This window comes from Sitophilus oryzae, unplaced genomic scaffold (genome assembly GCF_002938485.1).
Source record: "Sitophilus oryzae breed Bouriz unplaced genomic scaffold, Soryzae_2.0 scaffold_85_pilon_pilon, whole genome shotgun sequence".
NCBI lineage: Eukaryota > Metazoa > Arthropoda > Insecta > Coleoptera > Curculionidae > Sitophilus > Sitophilus oryzae.
Window position 1 is genome coordinate 2,138,601 of NW_022147483.1, and position 9,456 is coordinate 2,148,056.

The following is a 9,456-nucleotide window of genomic DNA, read 5'->3' on the forward strand; positions in this document are numbered from 1 at the left end:
TCTCTTTCGTGTCGATTGCTGATTAAATTGGAGCCAGAAATGGCTCAAAACGAAATAAGTAAATTACCAACAGATATTCAGGCTGAGGCGACAAACGCCATATCCAAACTAATTCCATTTAAATCCCGAATAACTTATGAAAAGGAATACGAAATTTTTCAAAAATGGAAGCAATTAAAAAACGTGCGAGAAGAAATAAAGTTTTTAACCTATCCTCGCTGTTAAAGTATCATTTAATCTACCCTTGGCGGTTAAAGTACTATTTTATCTACTATTTTTGATAGATATAAGGCAATTTTAAGAGTTGCTATGGAAAATAGATATTTAAATATGCATGTTATAATAAAAATAGATTGTCAACACCCTGTACATTACTTTTCAGAATTAATTCTTGTGCAGAATTTGAAGCCAGAGAAATATGCTTTACTGGAAATTTTAATTACCTCCTTAAATGTATACAGGGGTATCAAAAATTGCTGGTCTATTGTTTAAATGATCTTAAGAGAAAAGTGACAACGAGAAAAACAAGGGATGTGTTTAATTTTAGCCCTTCTAGTGTCATCTGGAGATGGTTTTGTATGTATTTCTGGATAAAAATATTTGTTTATTATTGTTAATGATGTGCCGTAAATAAAAAGAAATAAAAAACTAGTAGAATAAAGAATGGAGTCTCATATAATATAGAATTGTGTAAAGCAAAGTATATTTATACAGGGTGAGTCTTAAATAAGTCCAAATATTTTCAGGGCTGGTAGATCTTTATAAAAGGAACATATTTTCTCATTACCGTTTATCAAATAAGTCTAAGATAACGGAGATATTTTACTTTGAAAATTTAAAGAAAAATTGATTTTTCGCTTAAATTTTGAGAACAACTTGACTTTTTTTGGGTTTTCTTTCTTGTAAATATAATCTACTACCTATATTATGAAGATATTATGTTTTTTAACTAAAGATGGCTAACTATTGGCTCTTTATTTTTTAAAGATGGCTGGTGTTTCTGGGGCCGAAATATACCACCCCTAAAATTATTTGCACTTATTTAAGGCTCATTCTGTATATAGGAAAGTCAATGTAAATTTTAAGAATGTATCACCACAGTAAGTATTTGATATCTTTCTCTTTGTATTTTTTACCCAGTATGAGTATCGTGCACGTCATGAAAATTAATAAAAAACAGACTAATGCCATTTTTAACCAAAAAGAACGTTCTAAACTCCCCCGCTATTAGTTTTTTTCTCGTGTAAAATTAGCATAAACTTAATAAAAACATAACCGTACCCGTCGAGGCTTAAGCTTTCATATTTTCGCATAAGCTAACTATGAAATTCATCCTCTCTCATTTCCCGCTTCGTGAATCAAGATGGCCTGGTTTGTTATCTATGCATTTTTCCGGCAACCGGGAATTTTCGGGATGTGACAACAAAGAACCACGAACATTAAAACCTATAGATCACTCATACCGGGTGTTGCATCGTTGAGCGGGACATAGGAAATCCCATGTAAATTTTAATGGGGTCAATTATTGGCTTCCCTAATTATTTTAGAGAATAATTCTATTTAGGTTAATTGAAGAGCACTAAAACCCACATTCAAAAGAATAACTTTAGATATTTTTGATTTACGAATTATCGCCGATTTCTTTTTAAATATTTCTCCTTATGGCCCTGTATTTACTTATGAGCACCAGTCAAGGTAAAAGATAACTGTCAAATGAAGTTGTCATTTCGGAAATTTATCTATTTAGTGCTTTATTATTATTATTAAAAACTCATACCTACATCGAAAATATTAGCCATGAATTACAATACCGAAGAAAAAGTATTGATGATTAAATGGTATTATCAAGGAAATAGTTATCAAAAGGTGTCGGACATGTTTGCTGCTCTGTATCCGAATAGAACGATACCTGGAAAATCTACAATCGCAAGGAATATCCAGAGATTTGAGACCAAAGGTACTCTAATAAATAACTGCAGATGTGAAGCAAGGCAGGAACAAAGAGAAGATGCAAGAAATGATACCGACTTAGAAGTTTTATTGTGCGTGTAAGAGAAACTTGAGGATGAAATAGGAATAGATCACACTACAGCGTTTCGAATTTTGGATGACATAAATACTATTCCTTCAAATATGAAAAGCACCAAGAGCTACGAGATGTGGACGAAATACGGCGGCAGGCGTTTTGTTTTGATATGATGGAAAGAGCAAACTCGGATAGGGAATTTTCAAAAAACATATGTTTTACTGACGAATGCACGTTTACCTTAAATAATGAACCCAATGTTCAAAATTATCGATATTGGAACAAAGAAAACCAACACAGGTTTGTCGAAAAAAGGACGCAATATCCACGCTAGGGAAAATCAAGAAGTTTGGTACCAAATGGGTGGCTGCCCGGCACATAGTACCCTGGCTGTTCGGGAATATTTAGATAATAGTTTTAACGAAAACGTTATTGGCCTAAATCATACAGTAAATTGGCCAGCAAGGTCTCATGGTATTTCGCCAAATGATTTCTTTCTCTGGGGCCATTTAAAAAACAGGATATACAAGGATAAAAAATACCCAAATTTAACAATAGAATTTCAGTTTACCAACTAGCGAATGTAAGAAGAGAATTTTATGATCGCCTGAGTTATGGTCTAGCAGTCGATGGAGGAATACTTGAACATCTTCTTAAATCCTAAAGTTCTAACAATTTAATAGTACCTAAATTAATAAGTTATTGAATATTGTAATAATACTATAATTAACCTTGTAATTGACTACTTTATTTCGCTTTAATTCATATTAATTTGTATTTATAAATACATCTTTAAGATTTCCAATGTAGGAATAAGTTTTCAATAATAATAAAGCACCAAATAGGTAAATTTCTGAAATGACAACTTCATTTGACAGTTATCTTTTACCTTGACTGGTGCCTATGACTGGTGCTCATAAGTAAATACAGGGCCATAAGAAAGGAGAAATATTTAAAAAGAAATCGGCGATAACTCGTAAACGAGCTAATCAAAAATATCTAAAATTATTCTTTTGAATCTGGGTTTTAGTGCTCTTCAATAAACCTAGATAGAATTATTCTCTAAAATAATTAGGGAAGCCAATAATTGACCCCATTAAAATTTATATGGGATTTCCTATGTCCCGTCCGACGATGCAACACCCGGTATACTTACCTATACAATTAAGGCATTCTATTACTTTTAATATTGATGGTTACAACACGAACTTTATTCAAACGAAAAGTCAGGATAAAAAAGTATTGATAAAAAGCACAAATTTGTTTGTTTGTTTTTCATCGAAAACGAAAGAAGCGGTAAACAGAACAAACCAATCTTAAAAATGGCTGAAAAGAAGCTCTTCATAAGTGTTTCGTTCGCATAACAATAATAGTTTATTCAGTGCAAATTTCATTTCCTATAACACTGTTTTGTATAGAGAAATCAATATAAATTGGTGTGCACGTCATCAAAGACGTCGAATAACTTTGTTAACGCGTTGACAAGGCTGATTTGATTTCCTCTTACGTCTCAAGTGCTGTACGGTGGAGACACCAATCGTTATGCGGCCAACGCATAAAACACTTATTTTTCCTAATTCGGCCAGCGAAGGCGCATCGAAGACGGTTTGGATCTGAAAGCAACAGTGTTGCCATATTACAATGTGTAACATCTGTAATACGTTTGACGAAAATATCTTTGGATGAAAAATCCACGTTTGTGATCCACCATGTATTGAAAATTTATTCGTGTTAAACATAGAATAAACAACAAAAATAAAAATTCTTTTACTGGTACTGAATATGTCGTATGATCGAAAAAAGTCGTTTAGTTGGCTTCGAAATCACGATTATTGATATTTACCATAATATTTTACATATAAAATAACAGCGATCTTCATTTCCAAACCAACTCTGACGCCGTTCTTTGTTTAATCATATAATATTATATTAAATTATTTAATGATAAAAAAAATCCGAATAATTAACATACTGTACACAAAATCCGTAAATCTACGAATTAATCAGTAGTTCTGGCAACACTATCTCCGGCAACCACTCACTCTGTCGACTGAAACTAGAACTACGGTACAGTATTCTTTATCCGCTGCGCTGTAAACGACCAAATCAGCGCGCAGTGGCGCAGAGCTAAACTAGGTCTCGGACAGACTGACGGAAACGCTAGTTACATCTTGGACAATACATGTTTAGTGCCATGAAATTGCCCATAAAGTTGCTTTAACAAAATACTTTGAAAACGTTTACGACAACTATTATTGTTTTTTTCTATAGGCTTAATTTCTAACACCATCTACATGAACAAATAAACTGTCCAAGATTTGTTTTAGCTGAGTTTTTTTTATTAAAGCTTTTTAAATATAAAGTTTTTTTCCGGAATTCGGGAAAACATTCTCCTTTATATATTGACTCCCGGAGTGCATTTTCATTTAAATCATCCCTTAAGACGGACCGACGGAGCGCTAAACAAAGGAAACTAGACCACTAAAATCCTGGAGATGTCCCATTAATATCAATCAGTGACGTTGATTAATCTTACGGTTCGCTGGTCAGTTCGTGCAAGGTCGTGTTTTGACCAGAAAAAAGCACCGTTTAAAAAGTTTTACTAATGGCATCAGCTGAAACGAGCTTTTAGAAGTTTTATTTCTTGGTATAAGGGGACATAACTGGAAATAGTGTAGCTGTATTTTTAAAACAAACCATTTTTGACCCGTTGTTGATATATGTATACTTTTTTCTTAAATAAGTTTTTCTGTCTACTGTTGTCAAGTGTTGCTATTAAAAATTGGTTTGACATTGACTACACAGCGATGGCAATTAAAATGAAGTTGAATAAAGAACGACCTCTCATATAATGTGACATTATGTAAACACAAGTTTATACAGGGTGTCCCAGAAATAAGTGCAAGTATTTTAAGTGGTGGTAGATCTCGATAAAAGAAACATATTTTTTCGGAGTTACTTTACTTTGAAAATTTCCAAAAAAAATGATTTTTTGCTAAAATTTGAGAACAACTGTATATTTACTGGATTTTTTTTCTTGCAAAATCTACTACCTATGTTGCCATATAATCAAGATTACAGTTAAAGGTTGGAACCTTTGGTGTTACACAGCAAAATAAAAACACTAAATCACCACAATACACCAAAACACTTTTACACTGGATGCGCGTTTCGCTAACCTTGTTAACATCATCAGCAGATGATTATAAACTAAAGTACAATCTACAAGTTGAGCGTTTATGTACTCGCCCAGTGGGCACCGGGTGGGCGTGGCAAAATCTAGCCAACCGAGTCAGAGCCAACTGAGCGTAACAGTTAGATTTTCGCCACTAGAGTAGTAGGAACAAAGAACTTGAAGGAATTGGACCGTTGTCTCTGTTCATACTATCTTTACATTTATTAATTCTGATGCTTTCATATGCATCTAATTGCCTGTAATTTGAGACTTGTTTAATTTTAAATTATTAAGATCTATACAATGTTCTTTATCAACAATATGTTCGGCAACGTAAGATTTATCCGGTCTACCATATCTTATCTGAGCTAAATGTTTTTTAAATCTAGTTAATATTATAGTTACTAATAGGTTCATATCAAAATGACTAGACCGTTTGTTTAGCTTATAGGCTTGGTGCATTTCAGTTTATTTTAAAAATTCCGACCGCAGCGCTCCAACGGCAAAAATTAGAAGTGCCGGGTATATAAAGTATTTCACGCAGTTGCATTGAAATAATATTAAGATCGTTTCTTTGTCATAATATTTAATTATTTGATTTTTTACTAGTGTAGTTATTGAAACTATAAAACAATCAGGTACGAGGTTTGTGTGATGTAACGCTGTTTCGGATAGTAAAAAATAAGTGAAAAAGAACCCGAACTAGGTTAATAATGGTAACTAAATGTTAATAAAATATGCTGAAAAAATGTTAACACTTAAAGGAGAGCGTAATTAAGGCGTTGTTGAGTGCAGTAACATTCATGCCCACTTGCACCGTTTGTATAAACTTTGTTTAAAGGCTAAACATTGATTAACTATACATATTTTATTATAGTATTATAGTATATATAATTGTCCTGGATATTCAACTCTCCCGAAACAACATTTTATAGCTTCACATTTTCTCACAACGATCTGGTCAAAATCAAAAATTGATTCAAGCGGTTCGACGAAACAAGTGAGTAAACAAAGTGCTCATTTCAAAACCAAAATTTTTTTATTTGGAGTATTTTAATACTCTTCAATTTTCCTTGGGAGGAACTAGTTCCTTAGTTCTAGTTCCTCCAGAGGAATAGTTCCTTGAACTAGGTTTTTAGTTCACAATAATTCCCGACTAACATTGACATCCCCCTTGCTTGCTAATGCGTTTCGTTGTCAGTCAGAACTATTCACAGTATGATCTGTACAATTTTTATAATGTATGGAGATATAACGAGACGTGTAATTGTGTATGTTAAAAACATATAGGTAAGTTTTATTGCAGATAAAAAAAAATAAAAAAGAAACTCAAATCAGAGTTTATAAAACTGTATGTGACGAAATATTTTTATTACTGTTCATATTATCTACTTTCTAGACATGTTTGTGTTAGGTTTTATTTAAATAATGGTCCATATTTTATATTTTCTGTTGCTGGAATTTTGAAAAAAGATTTATTGTCGCCTATAAATTGGAATAAGGACACGTGGAAGATAGTTTGAGAAACCCTAATATAGCCTAAGGATAAGAACACGATTAATACAGGAAGGTAATGCTCAGCGAACTATGTCTAACAACCTTTAACCACGAAATTCACTTGGCGGTTACTGCAAGCTTAGAGATAATCAAAGTTTCTCGCCCAAATGTTCAGTTTTCGTATCAGTATCAATTCAGGATTTAGAAAATAATCTCTAATTCTCCGAACTTGTGATAAACTATTTTGTTTTACATTTCTTAATTTATTTATTGTTAAGAAATGTATTATAAACTTAAAATTATAATCTATACTAATATATAAAATCCTTAAGTGACTGACATACTGATTAATCACGATCCTGCTCAAACCACTCAACGTAAGAAGCTCAATTTTGGCATACAGGTTGATTCTAGGGTGTAGAGGTTCGATAGGAATCTAGGATTTTTCGAAATTCCATTTCCAAGAGGGTGAAACCACCTCTCAAATATTACAATATTTTTTATTTAAAAAACGGTTAGTCTTTCAGGAAAACGCTTGGACAAACATAATTTTTTTGGTTTTTTTTACATATTTTGAAATTTTTTAAAAAATCATACAGGGTGATCCAAAAAGTTGGGTAATTTCTTAACCACGATTCTGCTTAAACTGCTTGACGTAAAAAGCTTATTTTTGGCAAACAGACTTTTCGAAAGTCAAATTCCAACGAGATAAAACCTATGGATAAAACTACCCCTCAAATATTACCAAGTTATATAATAATATCGCCATATTGTTTTTCTCATGCTGAGATAAATGTGAGAAATTTTTATCCAGTTTGTATGTTAATGGAAATTCTTGCTTTGCTTTATCATCACCATTACAAATGATTAACTCGACGCAAACAAAGTAGCGGGTACACGCTAGTATTTAGTGTAAAAGAATTGTAATATTCATATTAAATAGCAGAATTAAAATGTGCAGAGTATATACAGGGTTGTCCGGATTTTTGTCTACAGAATATGTTTGGGGGGATTGGTTGCAACTAATTTTTGAGCGATACATTATTTTTTCTTCAAATTTTTACAGGCAAAGGCCACATTGATAGAGCGGGGTTGCCAGCTGTTGCGAAAAGACGGTCTTCTGGACGAGGACATGTTCAAACGTGCGAAAGAAACCCAACATTCCATGGAAGACTCGATCAAAAAGCTGGAAGGGACTGTGGAGAACCTCCAGACTCGCTTAGCCAGATTGTTGGCTGAATATTCAGCCAGTCAAGCCAAACTCAAACAGAGAATTAGCAGAGTCGAAAGCAGGTATGTTTGAATCTATACAATTATTTTTTTTTTTGCTCTCTGAAAATATCCTAAGAATTTAAATTTTACCGTTTATGATAATCTTGGCATTTAATTTATGCTGTTGTCATAATACTCCTAAAAATCTAGTAAAGACCAGAAAGACCTTAAGAGTATATTACGCTGTACTTTCGGGTCGCTCTCAGGAGTCGGCTAAAGCGGATATTATATATATTTCAGAAATCTGCCTAAGGTTTGCAGAGCTTCAGCGTTTGCCATAAAATTTAGTTTAAAATATTTATGATTTTCTACGAAAACTGTGAGAATTATTGGCAGTATTTTGTGATTTAAATAAATATTCTTTTCTCTAGAAATGGAAGAGACAAAGAGGACAACATATCAGAAAATCTAGCAGTACCCACTGTGAGAAAAAGGCTTCGGTCGTACGAATTGAAAAAGGGAGACTTCAGTTCCGGTTCCAGACACAAAACCATGTAGAATTCGACGATTTTAGAATGATATAGGTAGACCAAAAAAATAATACAACATAAGAGACATCCAACAGCGACCTACAGCGTGTACCAAAAAGATTATGGACGATAACTGACAAAAAACATTATCGAATCATCGAAAAAAATTAACAAATTTGTTACGAACTGTTTGGCACACCCTGTATAAATGAGAACTTTGTTTTATAGTTAAGAAAGCATGAATTCTACAACGATTTAGTGTATAGGATATAGGATTGAATTTAGGTATAATTTAACGAACAAAATCAAATGTTACCTACTCGAAATGTAGTTTGGGCCTTAAAATAAGAGTGTGAACAGGGTTGCCAGATGTCCGGATTGTTAAAATAGTTTCTCGAGTTCTCTGAGGTAATAACCATTTAATATCTAAAGATTCCAATTTTCACTACTCAATGCAAATATTTTTTTTAGTAAAAGCTAAATCTGTTTTTCTGACATTGAGGGGTGGGTAACTTGTCAAAATACCCTCGTATAAAGAGGATATTTTGAAGACAGATTTGCCTAAGGGTATTTGAGTGGGTCTTTGAGTGGGTAAATAACAAACAAACATTTGGACATTTTAGGATATTTTCCTATTCTACTTATTTGTACCATGTATTTGACTTTGATGTTTAAAGCAAGTTTGATTTAAAAATTGTATTTTTTCAAAAATAGTACTTTAACCACACGGGTAGATTAAATGATACTTTAACAGCGAGGATAGGCTAGAAATTTTATTTCTTCTCGCACGTTTTTTAATTGCTTCCGTTTTTGAAAATTTTTATATTCCTTTTCATAAGTTATTCGGGATTTAAATGGAAGTATTTGGATATGGCGTTTGTCTCCTCACCCTGAATATCTGTTGGTAATTTACGTATTTCGTTTTGAGCCATTTCTGGCTCCAATTCAATCAGCAATCGACACGAAAGAGAATTAAAAAATATTGACTCAAAACTGACAATTAAAAAGACAGCTTT

At 32.8% G+C, this 9,456-nt stretch overlaps 1 protein-coding gene across 6 annotated transcripts in view; it reads left to right on the forward strand.

The window, feature by feature from the left end:
• Positions 1 to 9,223, forward strand: part of LOC115890121 (cyclic nucleotide-gated cation channel subunit A) — a 64,795-nt gene extending 55,572 nt beyond the window's left edge. For 5 of the 6 annotated variants that reach the window (XM_030910270.1, XM_030910268.1, XM_030910269.1 and 2 more), the window contains 2 exons: positions 7,765 to 7,991; positions 8,342 to 9,223. In XM_030910270.1, the coding sequence (XP_030766130.1) occupies positions 7,765 to 7,991; positions 8,342 to 8,468 (354 nt within the window). In that variant the 3' untranslated portion in view covers positions 8,469 to 9,223. Of the gene's footprint in view, positions 1 to 382; positions 511 to 7,764; positions 7,992 to 8,341 lie in introns of those variants that run through there. The other variant, XM_030910272.1, reaches the window with a different exon arrangement.
• The last annotated feature ends 233 nt before the right edge of the window (positions 9,224 to 9,456 follow it).